The sequence below is a fragment of the Solanum stenotomum genome, chromosome 1 (assembly GCF_019186545.1).
Source record: "Solanum stenotomum isolate F172 chromosome 1, ASM1918654v1, whole genome shotgun sequence".
Taxonomy (NCBI): Eukaryota; Viridiplantae; Streptophyta; class Magnoliopsida; order Solanales; family Solanaceae; genus Solanum; species Solanum stenotomum.
In genome coordinates, this window is record NC_064282.1 from 9,137,476 (window position 1) to 9,164,013 (window position 26,538).

The 26,538-nt window shown below is 32.6% G+C and overlaps 3 protein-coding genes and 1 long non-coding RNA gene across 4 annotated transcripts; 2 read left to right on the top strand and 2 right to left on the bottom strand.

Moving 5' to 3' along the window:
- Window positions 1–1,921: 1,921 nt before the first annotated feature.
- Window positions 1,922–10,152, top strand: LOC125877674 (glutamate--tRNA ligase, cytoplasmic). The gene is made up of 6 exons (XM_049558904.1): window positions 1,922–2,272; window positions 2,992–3,088; window positions 3,260–3,413; window positions 5,822–6,942; window positions 7,349–7,816; window positions 9,687–10,152. The coding sequence occupies exons 1-6, from the start codon at window positions 2,136–2,138 to the stop codon at window positions 9,930–9,932; spliced, it is 2,223 nt and encodes a 740-aa protein (XP_049414861.1). The 5' UTR covers window positions 1,922–2,135; the 3' UTR covers window positions 9,933–10,152.
- A 2,115-nt stretch (window positions 10,153–12,267) lies between these two features.
- LOC125877755 (nectarin-1-like) lies at window positions 12,268–14,253 on the bottom strand. The gene is made up of 2 exons (XM_049559001.1): window positions 13,940–14,253; window positions 12,268–12,884 (listed from the first exon to the last, which is right to left on the bottom strand). Exons 1-2 carry the CDS (start codon window positions 14,061–14,063, stop codon window positions 12,346–12,348), a joined length of 663 nt encoding a protein of 220 aa, XP_049414958.1. The 5' UTR covers window positions 14,064–14,253; the 3' UTR covers window positions 12,268–12,345.
- Window positions 12,470–24,704, top strand: LOC125877770 (uncharacterized). Its single transcript, XR_007447631.1, has 2 exons — window positions 12,470–12,683; window positions 24,512–24,704. It is a non-coding gene; the product is annotated as an uncharacterized LOC125877770 (long non-coding RNA).
- Window positions 24,011–25,744, bottom strand: LOC125877756 (nectarin-1-like). The gene is made up of 2 exons (XM_049559017.1): window positions 25,516–25,744; window positions 24,011–24,712 (listed from the first exon to the last, which is right to left on the bottom strand). Exons 1-2 carry the CDS (start codon window positions 25,631–25,633, stop codon window positions 24,174–24,176), a joined length of 657 nt encoding a protein of 218 aa, XP_049414974.1. The 5' UTR covers window positions 25,634–25,744; the 3' UTR covers window positions 24,011–24,173.
- Window positions 25,745–26,538: the final 794 nt, after the last annotated feature.

The following is a 26,538-nucleotide window of genomic DNA, read 5'->3' on the forward strand; positions in this document are numbered from 1 at the left end:
TTTATTCAGCAGAAAGAATAAGATGCTCTAACATATTGATTGTGCAAAGCATAAAAGTAATTTCGAATAGCACTTTGTTAAGAAAGATCCTTAGATGTCAAAATCAGGTTGGCTGAGATGCAGTTGCAGGATATCTGTTCATTTTGTTTCTTCTAAATTTTCAATCAATAAATTTCTGTCCCTGCAGTGTTGATTTACTTCATTACATGACTGATTTGTGGTACTTCCTGAAATTATTGAAGAAGACTGCATTGAAAAGGAAAAGTAAATTTCTCAATGAGATGAAAGCAGAGAGATAACCTCTCTATCTCCACGAGGTTGAACTCTATTCTCTCCAAACAATCCTCCATTTGCTTGTCACATGATTTATAATGACGTTTCTTTAAATTAGCTTGAAGCACAAGAAGAATCCATTAGAACCAGTATGCTGCTTGTTAAAATTCTTGGAGAGTAAGATGCAGGAAAATAAAATAGAACGGTTGTGTTCTCTAACATGTTTTGCTAGCTTATATGCAGTGTTCTAAGTCGGTGTAGATTTCTAGTCATGTTCTCATTGCAAAAGCAGGTCATCAAGTATAGATGGGATAGGATATTCTTTTGATTAGTTTTCCCACTGGATTAACTAATATTTCAATTCATATATGGAATTGTTTGATTCCACTTTCTGCATGGGGAATTGGGGACTGGGGGTACTCAAATGTGGATAAAATAATTATATGATTAGTTAATATCTCAAATTAAGCTAGTGTTTGGCCCTAAGTTCTCAAATATTCTTGGCAAATCATATTTGGGTGAAGTTTCATCATATGTTTGACCCCAAAATTTCTCAAAAATATTTGACTATTTCAAAAATTATGATTTATACCCATAAATTTATATTATCATTTTATAATGAATATGTTCCGTTAAAAAATAACCTTGTAGTATAATTGATTACAATCAACAATAACAAAATAACAATATAGACAAGACAATACATTAATCGCATACTTAAACTTGTCACTGATTCAGTTATAGTTAGAACTTATTAAACACAAATTGTTCCTTTTTCTCAATTTTATCACTCAAAGTAGAACTCAAACTTTTTCGGAGGCGGTAGTAAAAAAATTAGTTGAAATTAGTAAATAATGAATATTTTTTATAAAATATAAAAGTTTTAGGTATTTTTTTAAAAAAAAAAATTCTCAAATATTAGAACTTGGCCCAAATACTAGTTTTTTTTCTAGTATTTGAGAACTTGGAATACTTGGCAAATATATTGGTCAAGTTATATAATTAAACACCACTTTGCAAGTTTTTCCAAGTATTTTTGGGGCCAAACGAATCCTAAACATGAATAAAGTTAGAGTGAATCTCAAATTTTAACCTGGGATTATCCTTATTTGATGTATCAAACCCATGTAGTGACTAATGTTGAGTAATGTTGAGATTAATAATACAAATAATAGTTACGTTGAAATTATTTTTTATTTTATGGTTGGTTTGAAGTGTTAAAATAATATGAATTACATAATTTCTAAAAGAAATTTGTTTATGAAAATACCTAGTTTTGTACCATTTCAAAAGGCAATTGTCTTTAACCATAAAAAAAATGTATTTTTCTTTCAAAAGTGTACTAAAAAAAATATATTTGGTGACAAGTAATTTGTGTTTAGCCAATAAATATTAAAAGCATTATTTTGAGGTTTTTTTTAAAAATATTTAACCAAAATTTATAAAAGTGCTTCATGTGTTTTTTCAAAAATACATTAGCTTCTGCTATCGTCCAAAATACTTACTTACCTATTTTTCGAAAGCTTAATCGAAGAACGTAATGTAATACATACGTTATTTTCTCCCATACCTATTAGGAAACGACTCTAATCGCTTAGCAAAACTTGGCAAGCAAAAATAGGGAAAACCGGTCAAAAAGAAAGTAAAATTAGTAGAAGAAAGGAAAATTGGTTATTTCTATCCATAAAGTAAAAACCCTGCGTTGTAGTGTCTACGCAGAAACCTTCTTCGTTTGCCTTTGTATTCTCTTTATTTACCAGTGGCGGCCGCTGGTTTAGTCTCCTCTCTCTCTATCCCTTAACGTAGTATTAATTCCTCATTCCTCTCTTAGCTGTGGAGATATTTTGTAGCGGCGGCGAGCGATGGAGCTGAAACTATCCTTCCCTTCGGATTCTCCGCCTTTGGCTGTCATTGCGGCGGCGAAGATCGCCGGAGTTCCAATCTCTACTGATCCAACTCTTACTCCTGGTTCTACTCCTATTATACATCTAGATAATGGGTAATTTATCAATTTCTCCGCTATTTGCCCAGCTTTTCGCCTATTGATTTGTTTTCTTTTTCCTGTACGATAAGCTATAGAGAATTGTTTCCTGCCTTTTCGAGAATGGTGATTGTATGTAAACAGTGAAATTTTAGAACATTGGTATGGTTGGGTCATGCTTTGACCTGTCGTTGGGTCCGGGATTGGTTAGAAACGAAAATGTGAAAGTTATTGTTGTGCTAAGGGTCTATTGGTGGCTTGCTTTTCTTCAAACCTATTGTCCGGAGTAAAATAACCATGAACCCTATTTTTAGGATGAAATTATATCAGACTGATTGAAAACCTATGAGGGTCTGCTCAGTTTGCTGGTGCATGTGGCATCCTCCACTAATACATATCGGGTTGAAAAACCGCAAAAGAATTCATTTCTGTTAATTGTTTAATTAGATGAATCTCAATAGTCAATAGTGATATAGCCCCTTGATGTTATTTCTCTATGCATATCATGGTGTTTAGAATAACCAATTGACCATATTCTTCATTGCTCTTGGGTATGTCAATCTGTGTTTTCATGTCGTGTGCACTCTTTTATCAAAAACACGTGTCACTATTTAGCTATGTTAGAAATGTTTGTTGTAATATCAAATGTAAAACATGATGTTAAACTGTTTCTTAAGTGTATCTATCTTCCCTTCTTCCAACTTCCCTTCAGTATCTTAACTCAACCTAATTTTCAGACTGAAGCTGCAGGGAAATTTTGTGCTTCTGAGGCACATTAGTCGGGTTGCTAACATACCCGATCTGTACCAGCGGGACGCCATTGAGTCTAGCCAGGTGGTCTTTTAAATTCTGCATCTCAAAGCATTGACTTAGATCTATTTTCTGTTTTCGAATGTGCAAATGAGAACCTTGAAAAATATTCAAATGAGCTCTTTGTCATTTTTAAAATTAATATTTGATTTTTACTCTTCTCTCCTTTTTTTTCTTCCTCCATCGTTATTGTAGATAGACGAATGGCTAGAGTATGCTCCTATATTTGCTTCTGGCTCTCAATTTGAGGAAGCATGTGGCTACGTGGATGGATATCTTCTGCAGCACACATTTCTTGTTGGACATAGCCTCTCAATTGCAGATATTGCAGTTTGGTCTGGCCTTGCAGGTAGCTGATTCAAATATTAAAAAATGTTTAGTGCCTTTATGTTGAACTTATCTATTATTTTTTAAGAAGTACTATCATTTTATTTGTGAGGCTGCTATTAGGAATTGCAATTAGATTAGCTTCCTGAGTAGGCTAGATTTTCCCGGGCTGGCAGAGTACTGCATGAATTAAACACAGACTGAATATCAAACTCGATGGGTGTTTGAAATGAACACTGGTCTGCGTTTATTCTTTAAAAGTAGAAGGAACTATGTACAGCTTTAAATTGTTGAATCTACATGGTTTGATTTTGCATTTCGGCCTTTTTATAGCCAAATATAATCTATGGAAGAAGAATTTGTAGATGAGTATCAGCACTGGGGTAGTGAGGTTTTTGATTGCTTATGGAAAAGAAAGTGAATAATCGTTTGGGCAGAAAAAAAGAATGTGTAGCTAGTAGTGGGTTTGAAAAGGATAGCTGGAGAAATCTTTGATTGTATCCTAGCCTAGGGGAAGTAAAGTCACATATAGCTTTAGAGAAGGCAGCGTCTTGGTTCCATTATCCGCGGAGTTTTGAACCATGTGGCCATTGATCCCTCAGGTAGTTGGTTATTAAAGAAGTTAGATATTAGCTTATTAATTGTCAGAGCATAAATGATTTCTTCCGAACTATAGCTAAAATATTTCCCTTTTATTTGGATGTATTCATATATGACTTTTTCGTTCTTGTTCGAGTCATGTTCAAAAACATCTCAACTGTTTGATTCTCTGTCAAATTCTATTTCGAAGGACTGAATGGGTTAATTTTAAATTTTGAGGCAAGTTCTGTTATGGAAAAGGTTTACTAAATAGCTCAATGTAGCACAGTTTAGGAGCCTGTAATGCCTTTGGCCTTTTTATTTTTCATTAGTTCCTTCTCACATGATATATGATGTCTCCCCTTAGTTACACTATAACCTATGGGGCAATGTGTCCTTGTTCATACTAATAGCCAGACTTTTATCAAGCACTCTCTTTTGACAATTGATTTTTTATCAGACACTCCTATTGGCCTATCCTTTTCTTCCCAGGCACATATCTCGTAGGAACAAAAATTATTTGGATTCTAAGTGAAGGGTTGTCGCTGACCCGCTTCTCATTGGTGAAGTGAAGCAATTTCAAAGATGTTGAGGCACAAAGTTATTGCTTATTTGCATGTCTTTATTGACAAATAAAGAGAAAAAGGAGGATTATAGGGCGTTTTTCTATTTAATACTAGGATTCCTCTCCTAGTTCACTTTTGTGTTCTAATTGGTTTACTCTCTAGTTTGCAACAAATCTTCTTTTACTACTGTTTCCCATTTCCTTGTCTGCTAGATGTCAGATTTTATTCTTCAATTCTTTTTCTTTTGTATTGTTAGGATATAAGAGTGGCTCTTTAATTAAGTTTAATTATTAACAATATAGACATAGAGCAGTGGAGTTTGGAGTACATCTGTATATAAGGTTTCAGTACATGGGTTATATTGTTGTAATATAATACGAAGTTACCAAGTTCAAAAAAATTAAAGTTTAATCATTAAAGAAGTTCAGAGCAACTGAATATAAAATTGAAGTTATTGATTAATTTTTCTTATTGTTGATTAAGTGAAACCTAATTTTTTTTTTGTGGTTGAAGATATTTTCCAACTCATTGAAGTTATTTAAATTGCATTTAATTTGAGCAATTGGTATCTTTACTGACAGTATGTTGCATATTGAAATTAACGATTTCAATTGTAAAACGATGTTGTAAGTGCTAAATTCCAATATGCGAGCTGATTCTTATGTTTTGTAAATTATGGACTTCATTTTTCACTTTCTCCCTTAAAGCCCCAGGTGGCTTGTTGCTTTTTGCCTTTTCGCTGTTAAAATGTTGGTAGAGCTCTCATTCTATTTGAGCTGGAAATTTCAGTTAACATTTGGAGCTAGTACCATACTTGGTGATTTTCAAATACATTTAGGGAAAAGGTTTCTTGCAATGAAGTAAGAGTGTAAGATGCCTGAAAAAAGCAGTGTGGTGAGTTTTTAAAAAAGGCACTAAGATGATCAACACTTGGACTCTTAACCTTAATGCTTTGAAACATACTTTTGCTTTGTGTTTGGAAAAAAATTTCTCTTTGTTTTTTGCTCCACTTTTTGGGACACCACAAAACCAGATCATAAATTTAGACCCCTGTGAGTAGCACATGAATTTCTTGTAAGTGGTCTCATCAATGATGATAGATTGAAAAGGTTGTGTTTTCTCTTTGATTCATAAGGTTGCATTTTTTACGACACCTAGATCTATCTTTTGCCTGTAAACAGACTCTTAGTTGGATCAAATCTGATGTGAATATACGTTTTTTTTATAATTAAATGAGTCCCTACTCTACTTTATTATTTGTGCTTAAAACTTTCTTGTGCAATAGGTACTGGGAAGAGATGGGAAAGCCTACGATCATCTAAGAAGTACCAAAATCTGGCAAGGTGGTTCAACTCAATATTAGCTGAATATGGTGTTCTAAATGAAGTCACAGCAACATATGTGGGAAAGAAAGGCTCGGTAAAACCAACTGCATCCAAAGTGAAAGAGCAACAAGGCTCAAATGCTAATCTGGCCAAAGTAAATGGTGATGCCGCTGACAAGGAAAAAGAAAGTAGGAAACCGACATCTGAGGTAGATCTTCCTGAGGCAGAAGTTGGAAAAGTGCGGTTGAGGTTTGCACCAGAACCCAGTGGTTATCTCCATATTGGTCACTCAAAAGCAGCATTACTGAACCAGTATTTTGCTGAAAGATACCAAGGGGAAGTTATTATTCGTTTTGATGACACAAATCCTGATAAGGAAAGCAATGAATTTGTGGATAATCTACTGAAAGATATTGAAACTCTTGGAATTAAGTATAGGACTGTGACATATACATCTGATTACTTTCCACAATTAATGGAGATGGCAGAGAAATTGATTCGTGAGGGTAAAGCCTATGTGGATGATACCCCAAGGGAGCAAATGCAAAAAGAAAGAATGGATGGAATAGAATCTAGGTGTAGGAACAATAGTGTGGAGGAGAATTTGAAATTATGGAAGGAGATGATTGCTGGTTCAGAGAGGGGAACAATGTGTTGTGTTAGAGGGAAGTTGGATATGCAGGATCCTAACAAGTCAGTTAGGGACCCAGTATATTACCGTTGCAATCAGACTCCTCACCATAGGATTGGTGCTAAATATAAAGTATACCCTACTTATGACTTTGCATGCCCATTTGTAGATGCTTTTGAGGGTATTACACATGCGCTTCGATCTAGTGAATATCATGATAGGAATGATCAGTATTATTGGATTCAAACTGATATGGGTTTCAGAAAAGTTCATATTTATGAATTTAGTCGGCTGAATTTGGTCTATACACTTCTTAGCAAGCGTAAGTTGCTGTGGTTTGTGCAAAATGGACTGGTCGAAGGGTGGGATGATCCTCGTTTTCCGACCGTACAAGGGATTGTGCGCAGAGGGCTTAAGATTGAGGCGCTGATACAGTTCATTCTTGAACAAGTAAGATACTAAGGATGTTGCTTTATTGTTAATTTGAATACAATTAACATCAACACAAATACATGTTTTTAAAATCATTCAGAAATTATTGTGCATCTGGGAAGGCATCCTTTTGGAACAACCGCTAATTTCATAATCTAATTAAGCAAAATCACCTCTGTATTTTCTGTGATAGGCCTGAAAGGAGAGATTGTTTGTTGTTGTAGTTTTTCATCCTCCCTTTTTTCTTGTTTGGGTGAAGGGGGAGAAACATCATTTCATTTATTGCTTACTGGACTTACATTTGTAGTCTGAGGCATTGTAAAGCAAGTCCATGACTAATCTGAGATTCTGTATTAGGAAGCATTCTTTTATATCTTTGATATTGTATTTTGAAGCCTAAGAATGTTCTTCACAAAATTTATAGGGAGCATCAAAGAATCTCAATCTAATGGAGTGGGACAAGCTATGGGCCACTAATAAGAAGATCATTGATCCTGTATGTCCTAGGCATACCGCTGTTATTGAAGAAAGACGAGTCTTGTTGACTTTGAGTAATGGACCAGATGATCCTTTTGTACGTATTGTACCCAAGCATAAAAAATATGCAGGTGCTGGGGAAAAAGCAACAACTTACACCAAGAGAATCTGGATAGACTATGATGATGCTGTATCAATCTCTGTCAACGAGGAAGTAACATTGATGGACTGGGGCAATGCAATAGTGAAAGAGATACAGAAGGACCAAGAGGGTAATGTTACTCATCTGTCTGGGATTCTGCATCTTGAAGGGTCAGTTAAAACAACAAAGTTAAAGCTGACTTGGCTGCCAGAGAGTGATGAGCTTGTTAAACTCTCTGTGGTTGATTTTGACTATTTAATTACAAAAAAGAAGGTATGGCTCCTTTCACTTCAATATGTTCTATATTTAGGTGGGGTTTCAAAGTCCTGCCTATCCTTTTATTAAACTCATCTCTAGCCCTTTTCTCCTCCACATCCCCTATTAAATTTTGAGTTCTAATTTAATCAAATTCTTAGAACCTGCGACTGTTTTATGGTTATGTGAAGTTAGGAAACTGCAAATATTATATTTCCCATGTAATAATAATAAGAGGCTATTGTCTTTTTTGTTTTTGGATGGGTAAGAAGGGGGCTATTATTTCTTGAGTAATAATATTACAACATCAACAACAACATCATACCATGGGGAGGCCAGGATCTACACGGACCTTACCTGGGGACCTCTGTGCGGGTAGAGAGGCTGTTTTGGATAGACCCTCAGCTCAAAAGTCTTAAATAATAAGATTGATACAAATAAATCGAAGTGTGCCTTTCTATGTTTGGATAGAGTTTTGAGATGTATTGGGAAGTAGGGATGATTTTAGTTTTTTCCGCAAATGACTTCGAACTTGGAAATGATAAGTATGCTACTCGTGTATAGCTCTGTGTAGACTAGTGTTCAGTTTTCACATACTGTTACTGCAAATCATGAAATTTTAGCTTATCCTTTTTAGTAAACTAACTCTAGTCTTTCTTTCCTCCACATGGTTGGTTGAACTCTTAAAACTTTTGAGTGTCTTATGATATACAATATTGTTTAACTCTGTCAAGCATAGGGAAAAGACATAAGTTGCACCTTAAGATTGTCCAGAAAAGTCATTTACACACTCGTACTTTATGGGCGAGCCTATTCCCCTCCTATTCTTATTTTTAATGGAATTAATCTCTCCGTGAAAATATAAAACCAGTTGCATGTCGGGAGGTGTATTACACACGTGCCACATCGTATATATTGCCACACTATTTTTTTTTTATGCGACTATTTTCTTTCATATATATATATTTTTGCCAAATAGATTTTAGGGTGTTATTAGTTCCATTAAAAATAAGAATAGGGAGGTAATAGGTCGCCCGTAAAGGATGAGTGTGTAAAGTGACTTTTCTGGACAACTTTAAGGTGCAACTTATGACTCTTACCTTTAGGATTTTTTTTTAAAAATGATATGATTCCCCATATAATGGCAAGAACTTTTGATTTAGTAATAAGATTGACTAGAGATGAGTGCATTTTATGTGGTTTGGATGGAGCTTGTGGGAAATATTGGTGATGAATTATTTGGGTTGTCTACGTGAGAAATATTAGAACTTATGAATGCTGAGTTAATATTACTGTTGAGGTATGTCAAACATTTAAACAATGGCAGAGATTGGGTTGTCTATATGAAAATATTAGAACTTAATAAATGCTGAGTATGTTATTACTGTTGATGTATGTCAAGCATTTACGAGTGGTGAAACGATATTTTTTGCATACATTGGTAAAGAGTGCACTTCTCAATTTAAGCAGTGGTGAAACAATATTTTCTGCATGCATTGATCAAGAGTGGCCCTTCTCCATACTAAGACTGATTTAGAGTTATGAACTTTATTAGTAGATGCCTTTGTACAAATTTTGGGAAGTAGATGATAGGGAGGGATGGTATGGAAAACAAAAAGTAATAAAAGCAGAGAGTACTATGAATCTGTTTATAATCCATTACAGTGTAATGAAACGGATTAGTACCCATTGGGCCTTTCTCATTGACAATGTACATTTGAAGTAATAGAATGCCTTTCAATTTTTATAATGTTCTGATTTGGAATTGTATTTGTTGTCCACCTGAACTTGGCAGTTCACAGAATATCTGTGAAGATGTTTACTGCAACAAAGATTTTGCTAATGGTGGGTTGATCACATACTGAATTGCTAATTTTTGGTCTTGCAGCTCGAGGAAGATGAGAACTTCGTCGATGTTGTTAATCCTTGCACAAGGAAGGAGACTCCAGCACTTGGTGATTCTAACATGAGAAATCTGCAACGTGGAGATGTGTTGCAGCTGGAGAGGAAGGGCTACTTCAGATGTGATGTTCCCTTCTTAAGACCTCAAAAACCCATTGTTCTTTTTGCCATCCCTGATGGTAAACAGCAACCCGTGTTGCGGTTTGCAGTCCCAGATGGCAAAACAAAATGAAGACATATCAGTTGACTAATCACGTCATTAGCCGTATTCATGCTTGAAGAAGAATCACAGGGTGTGATCTGATTGTCTCCTTTTTGAAACCAAATTTGCCTAAGTTAGGGCCAAATGTGCAAGACCATTCGTTTTTTCAAGATCATTAGGTGTAATTTCCTATTTGGAGTCTTATTCTACTATTCGACTGTAATATTTTCTTAAAACACTTGAAAACAAACTCAAATGTAGTAACATATCCGGTGATATTTCATAAGTGGAGTTTGGAGAGGGTACGCAAATCTTATGAGGTTGTTTCCGGAAGGTACCTTGCTCAAATGCAGCAAATCTGCAATATTTGTTTCAAAAGATAATTCAAGCTCATAAATTTGTGTTTAAGGGCTATTTCACTTATTGTTTTTTCTCTTATTAATTTGATAATGGAAAGTATGATATAAAATCAACTAGGAGCAACTCAAGTCTGTGAGTTATGGATAAAACATTAAACTTGTACCAAGTTTGGTCGTGTGAGTTTAACCTTACAAAGATTCTTTATATACTACTCCCCATGAGCGAAGGACAGTATGAAACCTACTCATTACAAAATTATGTATTTCTTCCCGTTCTAAATACTACTAATTGTTTTATTTGACCAATTTAAAATAATAAGAAGTATTCACCTTTACAGTCCATTTAATTAAATGAGACGTTTAACAGAGTAGTACAAAAATATTACTTAAAAAACAAATAATATGGACTTAACAGAGTTGGGAGTGCTTATTATAATTAAAGCATGCTATTTAATTATCAAGAACTCAGCAACCTGTTGGTCCATATAGTATCTTTCCGTATGAAATGCTACTTTACTTTTTCCTTAAAGAATTAGAAAGACCATGCTCATTTGTTGCATCGCGGTTGGCAAATGCTTTACTATATTGCGTTTTTCTTGCAAGTTTAGTCTTACAATGGTCATGGTCATACAAATATATTATTTTTTTATGATTTTTCATCCTGTGTCCGCACTAAAGTACTGACCAATTAAATTCGCTCATACAATCTCATCACTGCAACACAACCAATGTTGATATTCAGTTATCATGAATGGATAATTGTATTACTTTTGGAGTCTCTAAATCAAATAATTTACTGTATATATCTTTGGCCTGAAATCTGTAGAAATTACATATTTGCTTAGTTCTTATAATCAGTTTGAGTCGTTAAATTACTCAATAAGCAAACCTTGTTCACTCACTCGAAAGACAGACATATATAATAATAGATCTGGTAGGTCAACCAAACCTTTATAAAAAAAGATCACCTAACCCTCTTTTATTTTGATCTCCTTCTGCTGTCTAAACTTTACAAACTTACTACTACATACGTATCCTTTTAAATGTTTTTTTTTCTCGAAGGACAAATGTTTCGTTCTATCTCCACAATATGACGTAAACTAGATCTTACGCAAATATTAGTCAATTATCACAATTTGATTCGTAAGCCACTTTGCACAATATGACATTATAGTGGCACCTAAGTGTTATTCTCTTCGTCTCAAAATAAGTGTCACTTAGAAATTCAAGATAAAAGATAGCAATTGTTTCCAATTATACCATTATTAAAGAATTACTTCTTTTTAATAGTGTTCAATTCTCAAGAAACATCTACTAAATAAGAATAATGAGGTCTAATTTTGATTTAATATTGGATATATCTAAAATTTTCTCAATTAATAATTCACCTAACCCTGATTATTGTGTGAGAACCTTTATTGCTTTTTACTTTCTCATCATCATTCATATCATAACATACTTGAAAATCCATAATTGGTACAGTTGTTCTTCACTACTGACATCCCATTATCCAATTTTTATCTGATGGTAGAATCATTCCTTTTTACCCTCTTTTGTTGAATTTAATTTTCAAATCAAAATTGCTTTAGGCACAAGTGACTTCAATACCGGCAATTTACTTAGCTTAGATTAATGCACTAATTACTTAGTTGCGTAAAGAAAATTAGACAAGTAGGTAGTTCATTATTATTTCAAAAACACCTTTTAAAGATACACATTACGTAATCCATTTTTTAAGATTAATATGTTGACTAGTATGTTAGTTGACATCGATATATGCAAATTCACGTGAGCTAGATACAAGTTGTCTAATGAACTTTTTTAGAAATAAGTTGTCTTACCTTTTTTTCAGGTAATTAGTTTACTAATTATGGAGCGTAAAAGTAGAAATTGATCACATTTATTCTTGATCAACAGAGAAACAATAGGCTATTACAACATTATTGGAGATAAATTTAAAAAAGGACACAAAAAAAAAAATCCAATCCGACCCCATCGTATATAAACACACAAATCTTTGACAATTAACAAACTCACCAAAGTAAATTATTGTTACAAAGAACAATTAATTAACGAAACAATATTTATTTCTTAGGTGCAAGCCTTGACTTAATTTTCTGAATTTGCTTAGTACCAACTTGGAATGTTTTAGTCAAGACACTATCAGGAACAGTTGGTGATGAAGCGAACAACGTTGTAGCAATCGATTGAGTTCCCGGTAACTGGCTGTTGAACCCCGCGACGACGGCTGCCGGAACATCCCCATTGTTCTGCTGGAAATGTACTAGTCCTCTAGGGAAAGCAAACACTTCACCTTTTACAATATGTTTTGTAATCAAAACATTAGATGTTGTAATAAAGCCAACGTCTAATTCACCCTCTAATACAAAAATCATTTCAGTGGCACGAGGATGAGTGTGAGGTGGGTTAATTCCACCAGGGGCATAGTCAATACGAGCCATCGACACACCAAGTGTGTTAAGACCAGGGACTTTCATGACATTTGCACCTGTCACTACAGAACCAAATGTATTGTTTGTTGCTCCTACCTTTGCTATGGCCATTGATGAAAAGTCTATTTCTGAAAAGTTCTTCTTACAAAAATAACCATTTACGGTTAAGCCTGTTTTCGTGTAAATAAAACAGAAAATTCCGTAAGTAGTGTGTTTTTTTAACATGAATCGTATAAAATTAATGATTAGATAATAATGTGGAAGACATTTTTTTTATTGCATATATAGTACGAAATGTTCACTAAGTAGTACTATCTTTTTGTCCTTTTTATATTTTACTTTAGTAAAAAAAATTGATCCAAAATATTTGTCACTTGAAAAAAATAAAGAAAACATCATTTTTTTTTTCGATTTAAAATATTATTATTACTACTCTAAGAAGATATAACCATTTGAGGAAGTGATAAAAGTATATCTTTTATGATTGATTTCAAAAGTGGGTGTACCAAACTGCTCTTAACGAGAGAAAAAAAAGTTGGAGGAATTGATTATATTTGGTGACCGCTGCTAACCAATACTCGTTTATTTACATGTTCAATTAAAACTCATTAATTAGGAGGAGTATTTTTAAAAATTATTTACCTTTAATTATATTTTTTTAAAGATATAATCTTGTTATTAAATATCTATTTTTTGAGGCATTTTGGAGTGTTTAAGAACAATTATATTAATGATAAATAATTTGAAACAATTATTGGTAGAAATTACTTACTGATATAGTCAATTTTCTTCTTTTAACTTTTGCCAGCTAATTTGTATAGTTGGAATGTTGAATCTTGATTCAACACTCATAATAAATGGTATAACAAGTAAGCAAGCAAGAAGAAGCAATTTGGACAAGTATGAGGCACAAACAAACTTATCAAGAATCTACCTTTCTCAGTCTCAAAGAAACCAAAAAAGAGAGAAGCAGCTGCCCGTTAATAAGAATTGAACTAGTTTGACTCGACACAAAATTTTGAAAAATTAAAGAAGATTTTTTAATTTTATGGGACTCAGTTTAATTTATGCCAAATGCATCAAAATAGTCTCTAATCTTGCGACCTTAAACAAATGACAAATGAAAAACTGAAATCACTTAAAGTGTTATCGAAAAAGAGGGAAATGATCACTCATTTTGAAACAGACTCAAAAAAAAGTAGTTCGGAAGTAAAATGGAACTTACTGTTGGTAAGATCAGCAACACAAACATCTTGAAGCATATCTGGATCTCCAGCACAAGCTTTATCTAAACTAATGGCTAACATAACAACAGCCATAATTACAACAAATTTTCCAAAGGCAGACATGGTGGAATTAAGAAGAAAAGTATTGGTAAGAAATAATTTCTTATTTTGATTTGGGCAAAAAAGAGAGGCACAAAAATAGAGGAATTTGTTTAAGAGAGAGCTTTGAATTACTTTGGGACAATGGAGAGAGAAAATTGGATGAGCTTTATTTTATAAGAGGAGAATAGACATAGAGCCTATTTCGATTTGCTTTAAAAAAACAATAGTTGTTCACTATATCGACGAGAGAGAGTTGCTCGGATGGTAAGCACCCCTCACTTTCAACTCGAGGGTTGCGAGTTCGAGTCACCAAGAGAGCAAAAAAGGGTGGAAGTTCCTAGGGAGGGTTAAAAAAGAAGAAGTTGTTCACTATATTAAAAAAATAGTTAATCAATAATATTTGTCTAATTTAGAAAATCAAGAGATAATTTATTTTTTATGTCTATTTTACCGTTGCTATTAAATACTATTTATTAACAAATTTCTCAGAGCATTAAATTTAATAAAGTCAAAGGATAAATTAGTAATATTACTCTATCATTTATTGTTTCTTAAGAAATGTGTCAAGTCGATAGTGAACAACTATTATTAGACAGATAAAGTAGCTTTTAAAAAATGGTCAAACCTAAATAATTTTTAAGTCAAAAAATAAAAAGTAAATGAATCTTTTTTTGACCTTTAACTTTTTTTTGAGTATTTTTAATTATTTTTAAATTTGTCAAAACACTCAAAAGCTAAAAATCAATTTTAAAAGTAGATTTGACCAACTTTTAAACCAAAATCATACCAGACTCTTAATAAAATCTTGAGTAGACTTTGAAGTCACGTGAGGAAAGCGTGCGGGTGCAAACGCAAGAACCGTGTTGTTTATATCCTCTTTGACCCAAAGCGAAGTATTAGGTATTTATTTTATTTTTTTATCAAATAAAAATCATCTTATTTTGATCAGGTTATCACAAAAATTGTCTTGACCTTAATTAGTTTATTTATTTAATTAGATTAGGTGAATGTTCAAAAACCTGTCTTGATTAAAAGAAAAGAGTTCTAGGATAATTATTAACTTAATTCTTTGATTCTTTTTATTGTTGCTCATTCCTCTGTTCAACCTTTAATTTTCTTTCATTTATTTGTTCAAAAATACCAAATAAACTGCCCCCTCAAGCCTAATTGAAGCAATTTTTGAGATAATTGAAGTAAAAAATAATAATAACTATGTAACAAAAGACATGTCGTATAATAAGATTGGATGACCATCCATGAAATTTCCTCTATCTTAATTCATTTATTATTTGAGTAACTAGTCATAAGTTTAATGAATTTAAAATAATTAAAAATTACTTTAGCAATTTTTTGAACAATTCATAAGTTGGACAATTCTAATGTGATAAAAAATAATTTATTAGCTTTCACGGAATAATTGATAAGTTGAATGATTTTACAATGACACAAATTAGAGTATATTATATTGACTTTTATAAAAAGTAATAATTTGAGAAATGAACTCTCCGTATTATGATTTCGATGGATCCTGTCTTTAAAGGTAAGCATTAATGGATGTAATATACAAAGTTTATCTTATATAGCTTATATCCAAAAAATAAGGAATTCAACATGGTTGCTTGACCTCAATCTCAACTCTACTCGACATCGCAAATGTCACGGATGACATCTATTTGGGACATAAAAATCACATTAATATCAGATTTTTTTTGTAAAAGTTAATTTTATGTATATTAATCTCTTTGTAACATAAAAATATGCTTTTTGTAAAAATTAACATTGTAGCTGTTATCTAATTTATTTATTTTTCGAATACAAATAGCAGATCAAGCGCGTTAATAATATAGTTCAAATAATTAATCCATAGATTGAACTTAATTATTGTTTCACTTTCATTTTCAAGTCGTCGCAAAGAGTTACTCCACCCACCCGAAATGAAAACAAATACTTAGCAATCTACTTAATTACTTATATTATATATATAGAGTACTTCTTAAATTATGTTATTCCTTGTGTGTTACTTTTTAGTTGCCTAGGCTAACTTGATTTTGATGGTCAATTTTGTCCATTTTTAGCGTGATATATGCTTGACCTTGATTGATTATTACTCCCTCCGTCCCGTATTACCTTTTCCATTTGCACTTGCATTAAGAAATAAGGTAATTTTATTCTTATGCCCTTATTTAATGTTTACTTATGACAACTTTGTAATAAATGATGAAATGCTAGATTTCAAAAATATAAATGCATTTGGATGACTATTTAAATTTTACTTTTTGGAGCCAAATTTTTTCACCAATTGATCCAAAAAATTTTAAAATTAAGTTTTTCCCACCTCAATTTTCCTATATATTTTGTGTAAAATGTTTTTTTTATATTTTTATATATAAATTCTTAAAGCAAACATGACAACATCAAAATATTCAAATTCCATTACTTCAAATTGATGTAAATTTTCCTGCTGAATCTGATGTTATTGATAATGAAATTAGACGACAAATGAATTTTAGTTCTAGTTCAACAAATCATTTGTTTTGATTTAAATGATGCATAACTCCTTTATTTGGATCTTGATTTTTCTCAATTTGGCCTTCACATGTTTTGGTTGAGTCTTCTATTTTTACATTCTTTGAACTTTTTGAAATGTCATCTTCCTTGATAATATTTGTTGAAGCTTCAACTTTCAAGATTATTTTTTATTTATTTTTCATCTTTTATTTTTAATTTGTTTGTTGATATTTTTTTTCAAAATCAGATTTTATAGAATAAGTAGTGAATAAAGAAAGTAGTTAATTAATGAATGAAGTACTCTCCCAATGAAATTAATTACTTGTAGATTTTTTAGATTAGTCAAAGTAATTACATTTTCATATACAATGGGCAAAATATGGTAATTTATGCATAAATTTTATAAAATGACATATATTGTGGTACAACTATTTTTAAAAAGGGGTGTCTTATAATATGAGACGGAGGGAGTAATGTTTTCAAGAATTAACAACCCACTACGCATGTACAATGAAACAAATTAATACCACAATATTAAATTATTAAGTTCTTGTACCAAAGCAATAAATACGTTAAGAACAATCTGATTTAGTTAAATTTAATGTCTTTGGTGTTTATCTAAATTGAATTATGCATCATATATATAAACACTATAGCAAAAAACTTTTAGCGGCAACATATATATATATATATATATATTAACAAAGAGTGATAAAATATTAATTATCATTGGATTCAATGTTGGTATAGATTTTAGGGATATTTACAGAGTGCTAATTGCCGTTAAAAATACCTATTTAACGATAATTAAGTTATTGTCATTAATTAAATATCGTACGATTGTTTGAAACTAAAATAGTGTCAATGTTAATGGCGTTAATAGGATTTCAAGTACAACGTTATGATCAGGNATTGAATTCAATGTTGGTATAGATTTTAGGGATATTTACAGAGTGCTAATTACCGTTAAAAATACCTATTTAACGATAATTAAGTTATTGCCATTAATTAAATATCGTACGATTGTTTGAAACTAAAATAGTGTCAATGTTAATGGCGTTAATAGGATTTCAAGTACAACGTTATGATCAGGGAAGACAATTAATTTCCTTTTACGGTATGTACGTGGCGTAGTGTAAAACGTAAATAAAGTCGTCTGTATTATGTCACTTTCTTGCTGTATCCTTCATCATATTGTATAGAATTAACTCCCATATATATTGTGATGAAAAAAGACGGAAAGAAACAAGGGAAAAAAATGCCAGACTTGACTCTTAAATAGTTTTGATATTGACGGAAAAAGAGGTTGGGGCAGTGACGGAGGCAGGAATTCTATTAAGGGGTTCAAAAAAAAAAATTAAACACGTTAATATTATCCATAAATAAATGAGTCGGGTCATATATGAATGGATTGATTAACAAACGGGTTGATAAAAAAAATCCTTAGTTCAAATAATTTCTTACAATTACAACTTATCTTAAGAAACAAATTTAAAGTACATATCTATTAAATGATAATAAAGTAGTACAACTCATTCAAAAAGTTCTACAAGGTCTTCAATTCCTTTAGAATTCTCTTCGGCTCCTGAAAATGCAAATGGAGAGCAAACACAAATTTAACATTAGAAAGATTAACAAAAAACACAAATCAAAGCGAAAATACTATTTCTGCACAAAAAATCTTTTTGGAATAAAATGACTTCATTACATTACAAAACTACACAACCTTGAAGGGAGGTTAAGAAATCAAACATATGGGTAAACCTATCAAAACATAGTTTTACATTTGAAAATATAACTACATACATTTTTACAATTGTATTCTACGAGGTTTCATATCTTGAAATGTCTTAATAATAACATCATTAGAAATCTTATCAAATACATCTTTTTCTAAATAAGGCACCAAACAACCACTAAAAAAATCATCACTCATTTGACTCCGCAAGTCATTCTTGATAAACTTCATTGCCGAAAAAGCTCTTTCAACGGAGGCAGTGACAACTGGTAAAAGTAGAGCACGTTTCACTAAGCGAAATACAAGAGGATAATTTGAATGTTTCTTTGTCTGAACTAATCTTTTGGAAAGATCACAAAGCACATTTAGATCAGAGAACCTTTCACCAACATCACGAACATCAACAATGTAACTTGCAAGTTGATTCTCAAGAATACTCATATTGGATTCATCAAAGTCATCTGGATATAATTAAGCCATTCTCATTACTTTTCTTATGTCAAAACTTGAAAATGAGTTAATTCGATTCAAGCAAGCAATTCTATGGAGCAAATCGGTAGTCACCTCATCAAAACGATCATTAAGTTCTTGAAGTTGTCAATCAATGATATTGTAAAACACTTCAACACGATAATGATGTAAGATTGTATAGTAGGCAAGTTTCCACTGTGATCTTAAAGAGCTAACATATGGCTCCTCAAAGTTAGGTATCAAAACATCATGTTTGATACAAAATGTAGATATCTTGGCAATAAGAGAATCTCATTCATCATCTCTTAAGACTTGCAACCTTCTCTTTGTTACTTCAACAAGTAGCGTGGCATTTGCAATATCTTGCTCTTTTTTTTGTAAGCATTTATTAAGCTCATTTGTGATTGCTAAGACATCTCTCATCAAATGCAACATAAACGTAATCTCAAATGTTTGACAAGCTTCAAGATGTCCCATTGTCTTGGCTCTTTCATCCATACTCCTTGCATCAAGAGCAAGTGATTCAAGAACCTCAAGAATAGAGCCAAACATAATAATAAAATTGTTAAAGGATTTATAATGAGATCCCCAACGAGTATCACAAGCTCTTGAAAGACCAAGTTGTTGATTCAAGCCCCTACCGGTTGTAAGTTCACCCATATCTAATGCCACTTGAATTGTTGATTTTTGAGAATCTCGTAAATTATCCATACGCTTAAAAGAAGATCCCAATACATTAAAAATATTTGAGATCAATACTACAAGTTTTCCCACTTCAACACACTTTTTAGAGACCCCAACAAGAGTTAGTTGAAGTTGATGAGCAAAGCAATGGATTGAATGAGCCGATTTACTTTCTCGTCTAATCAACATTTTAAGGCCATTGATCTCACCTTGCATATTACTTGCCCCATCGTAACATTGTCCACGCACACTTGATGGACTCAAAGAATGTTGAGCAAGTAAATTAAAAATTGCCTCCTTTAAAGATGAAGCACTAGTATCTTCAACATGAACAATGTCAATAAGTCGCTCCATTACAAATCCCATTCTATCAATATAACGAAATACGATAGCCATTTGCTCCTTGCGTGACACATCAAAGGATTCATCAACTAGTAAAGCAAAGTAGTCACCATTTAATTCGTCAAGAATAGCTTTAACGGTCTCTATCTTACATGCACTCACAATATCTTTTTGAATCATTGGAGAAGTCATTTGATCATTTACAGGAGCATGTTTCATAACATAATCACGAATTTTATCACATTTTTTTGCATACCATGAGAGAATTTCAAGAAAGTTACCCCTACTAAGTGATGGTTTAGATTCATCATGACCTCGAAATGCAAATCCCCGACTTATGAGAAGTCTTACTACATCAATCGACGCACTTAAGCGCATATAATATCCATGCTTGAGTTGATTAGATTGCCTCTCAAATGCAAGTTGAATAGATCGCCGTTGTTGTAGTAAATCTTGACATTTTTTTTTTGACTGATTAGGTATGCTATTCGGTAGACCAATATGCTTGTCAAGACCACCCTTTTTGTTCCAACTTTTAAATCCTATAGTTGAAAATGTCTCCCCTCCTCCTTGATTAGTGTTATGATCTTTAAAAAGATAGCAATACAAACAATAGACTACATCTTTACTAACACTATACTCCAACCAATCATGATATATATATATATATATATATATCATCAAACCATTCATGATTAAAACGACACATTGATCCAAAAATATTTGTTTGAGAATACTCATGCACCGCCAAACGAGGTTGACAAGGATCATTCAAAAGGTATGTTCTTCTAATAACATCACGGTGGTTTGGATGATAGTTCAATATTGATGTTCTTTCACCAGGATCAAACTTTAAAGAACTCAAATCAAATTCTTGAAAAGAATCTAACGACACTTTTGAATGATTAGTAATTTCTTTTTGATTAGATTGACTATGATTTTGAGGCTAAAGTTAATTTCGATACTTGTGTAAAATACTTCTTCACTGAATATTGAGACTGAATCGTAAAATAAAAATTTAGTCAAAACTTACAAAAATTAAATATGCAATAAGGACCAAAACAAAATTATAAACAATGAACAAAAGTTTGAATCTCATAAATAAAAGTTAATACCCACTGAACAAATGTTGAATGTCCATAATAAACATATAAAATCAACAAATAAGCCCAAACAAATAAAATTATTACTTTCATAATCAGTGAATAGAATTGAAATTTTCCTAAGAAAAATAAAAAATTGTTAAGAGAAGTGAATATTTAAGTTCAATCAGCTAAATAAAATAGCACATTAACAAATACCAGAATCAAAGCATAGAATTGTGGAAAAAAAATATAAAAAATATAAAAAAAAACAAAAAAAAAACTTACAGAGGTTGCCATCACAAATGGAGCCTGAAGGAGAGAATGAAATTAATCCACGGAGTACCATCACTCCTCCACCAGCGGCAGCAAGCAGCAGGCAGCAACAGCAACAGGCTTGATTTTCAATGTCTCTAAATTTTCAATGGTTGAAAATTTCTTTGTTTTGCTGATTTTTTTTGTTAGGATAGTTTCCTATTTTGAAATTAGAAAGAATGATTTAGGGTTTTAGGCTTTGTTGTCCTTTAGTGGACATGGGTTGATCTGGGCGTTTTTTGCCCCTTTTGTTGAATAAAAATGGGTTTGGCCTATCTTTAACTTTAAAAAAAAAAAAACCTGCAAAATCGCTAAAAATTACAACCAAAAAAAATGTTGCTGCCTGGAATCAATCCCGCGATCCAAAGCTCACTTACGCGAAATTTTGGACCCCCTCAACCATTGGGCTACTCCTTTGATATATATTCAGGTGGTTTAATTTTAAATATATACATGTACATAAAAAATCAATCTTATATATATAGTGTAATTTTTTTACCGAGGGGGTCGGATGACCCCCCTGGAAACATTGTACATCCGCCCCTGGTTGGGGGTTGCTCGATACAACCCCCAGCCTATTTCTAACATTATAATTGTAGTTTGAGTCAACAAAGAAGAAAAAAACGATAGCTTCTAAAAAAACGATAAAGAAAAAAAAATTCTTTGGTAGAGAGAGTTTAAAAGAAATGTTTATTACCTTAGTGAATCTCCTTGTTCTCCAAATAAGATTTTGTATTATTGTTTTACTACAATATGTTTTGTCTTTTCCATCCATAGCACGAGTCAGTTTGTTGAATTTTAGTTCAAGAAAATATATGTTGATGTTATGAAATATGTTAATTTATGTGGATGTCCACTACACAATTTAACTCTTCATTACTCTTTTTCATTATGTTCCACTTTCTTCATAATCTCAAATTCATGTTAAGTTTACATTTTCTATTATTATTGTACTTAGTTGGTTATTACTGTACATAGTTAGTATAAAATGATCAGTCAGTTGATAAGCTATCATTTGTTAGTTATTAATTAAAGTCAGTTAGGAAATGCAATTTGGGACTGATTGGATCTAAGATTTTTGTATATAAGGAGACACAAATGTAACACTCAGATCAGATTGAAATAATATTCTTCTTCTTCTAAAATTCAGTTTTCCTCTAGAACCTTCAATGGTGTATTCAAATTCTTAGCTTGAATTTTCTCATGGTATCAGAGCTAGTGACACTAGCTATCCATTAGATCAGAGTAGAGTTGTGAAGAAGACAACAATGGCGGCAGTGAGAATCGATCCAAATGACCCTCTCTATATAGGTCCATTGGATGCTTCAGGTGCAGCTTTGATTCTTATGAAACTCATAGGCCCTGAAAATTATGGACTCAAGTAAGCCTCTAGACAATGGAATATCAAACTAACCAACACTTTATTAGCTGCAGGTTTCATTCAAAGTTCTCATGATTATTCATTGTTCACCTTGAAGAAGCCAGAGGGGATGGTTGTTGTTCTGATCTATGTTGATGATTTACTCATTACTGGTGATAGTAAGTCATTAATCAGACAAGCAAAAGAAGCATTACATCAGAAATTCAAACTCAAGAATTTGGGAGAACTTAAATACTTCTTGGGAATTGAGGTGTTAAGGTCCAAAACAGGTGTTATTCTGAATCAAAAGAAGTACATATTGGAGTTGATACATGATTGAGTGGTGCAAAACCAGCAGCCACACTATTAGTGTCCAACTTGAGATTGACCTCAGTAGAATTTGATTAGACTGCTGGACTACAAAGAGATGATATATTAATAGATCACTCAACCTATGAAAGATTAGTAGGGAAGTTAACGTATGCTACCATTACAAGACCTGCAATGCAAACACTAAGTCAGTTCATGCAACATTCAGAAAGGTTTTATTGGGAGGCAGTCATCAAGGTGGTGAGATACTTTAAAGGAACAGTTCGTCATAGCATATGGCTACAGGCTCAACCTGCCACAACATTAACATGCTGGTGTGACTCAGACTGAGTTGTTTGCCCTAATACTAAGAAGTCAGTGACATTCTTTAGTGTCTTGGAAGTCCAAGAAATAACAAACAGTGTCTAGGAGCTCAGCTGAAGCTGAGTACAGAAGTATGGCCTCAGCAGTAGCAGAAGTAACCTGGCTGATAGGGTTGTTCAAGGAGCTTAATGTGTTCATGCAGATGCCTATTAAGTGATAGCAAGTCTGCTATTCAGTTAGCTGCAAATTATGTATTCCATGAAAGAACCAAGCATATTTAAATCGATTGTCATTTCATCAGAGACAAGGTTAAGGTTGGATTGATTCAAACAGAGTATGTACACACACAACAACAAATTATTGATTTATTAACCAAAGGATTGAGTCATGCTCAAAGCTAGGTGTTCTTAACATACTACACCCTTTAGCTTGAGGGGAGTGTTAAGTTCACATTTTCTGTTATTATTGTACTTAGTTGGTTATTACTGTACATAGTTAGTTAGTATAAATTGATCAGTCAGTTGATGAGCTGTCATTTGTTAGTTGTTAATTAGAGTTAGTTAGGGAATGCAATTTAGGACTGATTGGATCTAAGATTTTTGTATATAAGGAGGCACAAATGTAAACTCAGATCAAATTGGAATAATATTCTTCTTCTTCTAAAATTCAGTTTTCCTCTAGAACCTTCAATGGTGTTTTCAGATTCTTAGCTTGAATTTTCTCACCTAGTATCTTGTCTTCCACTTTTTCATGATCTCTTTATGTTTATGGCTATCTTTTGTATGTTTTATTGGTGTATATATGAGTTGTAGATATTTAGACATAAAAGATGCAAAAATAGAACGATCACATTTATTACCAACAGAATGTTACAACATTATTAGAAACAAAAGATATACAATCCATTACCCCATCGTATATAAACCCACAAATCCCTATCAATTAACAAGCTCACCAAACGAAATAATTGTCACACGAGCAATTAATTAACGAATAATCTATTTCTTGGGTGCCAGCCTTGACTTAATTTTCTGGATTTCCTTAGTACCAACTTGAAATGTTTTAGTCAAGACATGATCAGGAACAGTTGGTGATGAAGCGAACAACGTTGTAGCAATCGATTGAGTCCCCGGCAACTGGCTGTTGAACCCCGCGACGACGGCTGCTGGAACATCCCCATTGTTCTGCTGGAAATGTACAAGTCCTCTAGGGAAAGCAAACACTTCACCTTTTACAATATGTTTTGAAATCAAAACATTAGATGTTGTAATAAAGCCAACGTCTAATTCACCCTCTAAAACAAAGATCATTTCAGTGGCACGAGGGTGAGTGTGAGGTGGGTTAATTCCACCAGGGGCATAGTCGATACGAGCCATCGACACACCAAGTGTGTTAAGACCAGGGACTTTCATGACATTTGCACCTGTCACTACAGAACCAAATGTATTGTTTGTTGCTCCTGCCTTTGCTATTGCCATTGATGAAAAGTCTATTTCTGAAAAGTTCTTCTTGCAAAGATAACCGTTTACGGTTAAACCTGTTTTCATGTACATAAAACAGAAAATTGCATAATCAGCATATGGTACTTAAATCGAAAAGATAATGATTAGATCATTATGTTATTAATTTGGCCATGTGTGACTCTATTTTTTTTAAAAAAACAGTCCAACTAGACATTGGGCCCCCTGAAAAAGGCTACCTCTTTTTCCGAACTTAGACGAAGATGAATAATGTTAGGTCACTTTTAGCCCCAAAAAGAGAGGTCCTTCATATTTTTTAATTTAAAGATGTAATTTGCTTTTCTTAATTTTATTGCTCTTATTACTTCCTCTAGTGAATTATTATGTTATTTTATATGATTCAGAATAAGTGAATTGTTCAAAATTGAAGAGAATTATTGTAAAATCATACCGAATATGTTGTTATTATTGCTTCTACAAGACATTTTTATTTTTTCACACATTAATCTGAAAATAATATCATTTTCTACTACTTAATTCATAATTAATACTCATAGATAATTTCCTCCCTAGCTAGTTATACTTTTGATTCAAGACTGCTATATTAAATATTTTGAATAAATTTAATACGGTCAGCCATCTACTTTTTGCCAGCTAATATACAGTTGGATCTTGATTCAACACTCATAACAAATCCTACAACAAGCTGAGTAGTAAGCAAGAAGAAGCAACAATTTGGAGAAGTAGAAAAGTCAACATGTATTACCAATGAGAAACTAATTAAGGCAAATAAAACCACAAAACAACTTAAATCACATCAGATGAAGAATCTACCTTTCTCTTACTCAATTTAAAAAATAAAAATAAAAATGGAACTTACTGCTGGTAAGATCAGCAACACAAACATCTTGAAGCATGTCTGGATCTCCAGCAGAAGCTTTATCTAAGCTAATGGCTAACACAGCCATAATTACAACCAATTTTCCAAAGCCAGACATGATGGAATTAAGAAGAAAAGTATTAAGCAAAATATATTTTGTTTGATTTTAGGCAAGAAGGAGAGGTGCAGAAATAGAGGAATGTGGTAGAAGAGAAGTACTCCTATTGATAGACAAAATCGGGTGGGCTTTATTTATAAATATAAAAAATAAAGAGGGCAAACTAATACTTTGAAGTCACGTGAGGAAAGCGTGCGAGTGTAAACGCAAGAACCATGCTGTTTTTTTTCTCCTCTCTTCCACCCAAAGCGAAGACATTAGGAAACAGGCCCACATATGGGGCCTACTGCACTCCTAAATCAGGCCTCACTTTTGGGCTTATTTGGACTTTGACTTCCTGCCGTTGACGACACCTCACTAATTTATATGTGCGAAAATTACGCGGTTAATCAAACTTAATTACTCATCATACCTATAGTTTGATATAATTATCACATTTATATAATTCACAACTAACAATTCTTTATTTGATTTGTATTTGTATATGACGATGATTTCCTTTGATTTTTCAGGTTTGTCATCATATACATTCAATCTTTTTGTGTATAACTTTTAAAAGTTTGTATAAATGTGTAATTTTCAGATTTTGTATAGTATAATTTATATAACGTAATTTGTATAATATATTTTGAATAATTGTTTAAAGTTCATATGTTTATGTCTGTATCAATTCGTTATTTCGAGTTTTATTATATTTGTATAATTCCAGACTATGTATTACTTAATTATACAAAAACACGTGAATTATACAAACGAGATGCAAATTATACAAATTATTGTGTTCTCCCAATCTCGCTCGCCTCTCTCCTCCCTCTCACATTCTCTCTCGCCAGAATATACAAATACATATGTATAATATACAATTATTTAACCGATATACATATACAATTCACCTCTCTCGCTCG

Excerpts from the sequence above, each read along its gene's own strand:
- LOC125877755 (XM_049559001.1), bottom strand. The coding sequence starts at position 14,063 with ATGTCTGCCTTTGGAAAATTTGTTGTAATTATGGCTGTTGTTATGTTA. Across the intron at positions 12,885-13,939 it reads TGTTGCTGATCTTACCAACA|GCTTAACCGTAAATGGTTAT; the intron begins GTAAGTTCCATT and ends ACACGAAAACAG.
- LOC125877674 (XM_049558904.1), top strand. The coding sequence starts at position 2,136 with ATGGAGCTGAAACTATCCTTCCCTTCGGATTCTCCGCCTTTGGCTGTC. Across the intron at positions 3,089-3,259 it reads ACGCCATTGAGTCTAGCCAG|ATAGACGAATGGCTAGAGTA; the intron begins GTGGTCTTTTAA and ends TCGTTATTGTAG. Across the intron at positions 3,414-5,821 it reads AGTTTGGTCTGGCCTTGCAG|GTACTGGGAAGAGATGGGAA; the intron begins GTAGCTGATTCA and ends CTTGTGCAATAG.
- LOC125877756 (XM_049559017.1), bottom strand. The coding sequence starts at position 25,633 with ATGTCTGGCTTTGGAAAATTGGTTGTAATTATGGCTGTGTTAGCCATT. Across the intron at positions 24,713-25,515 it reads TGTTGCTGATCTTACCAGCA|GTTTAACCGTAAACGGTTAT; the intron begins GTAAGTTCCATT and ends ACATGAAAACAG.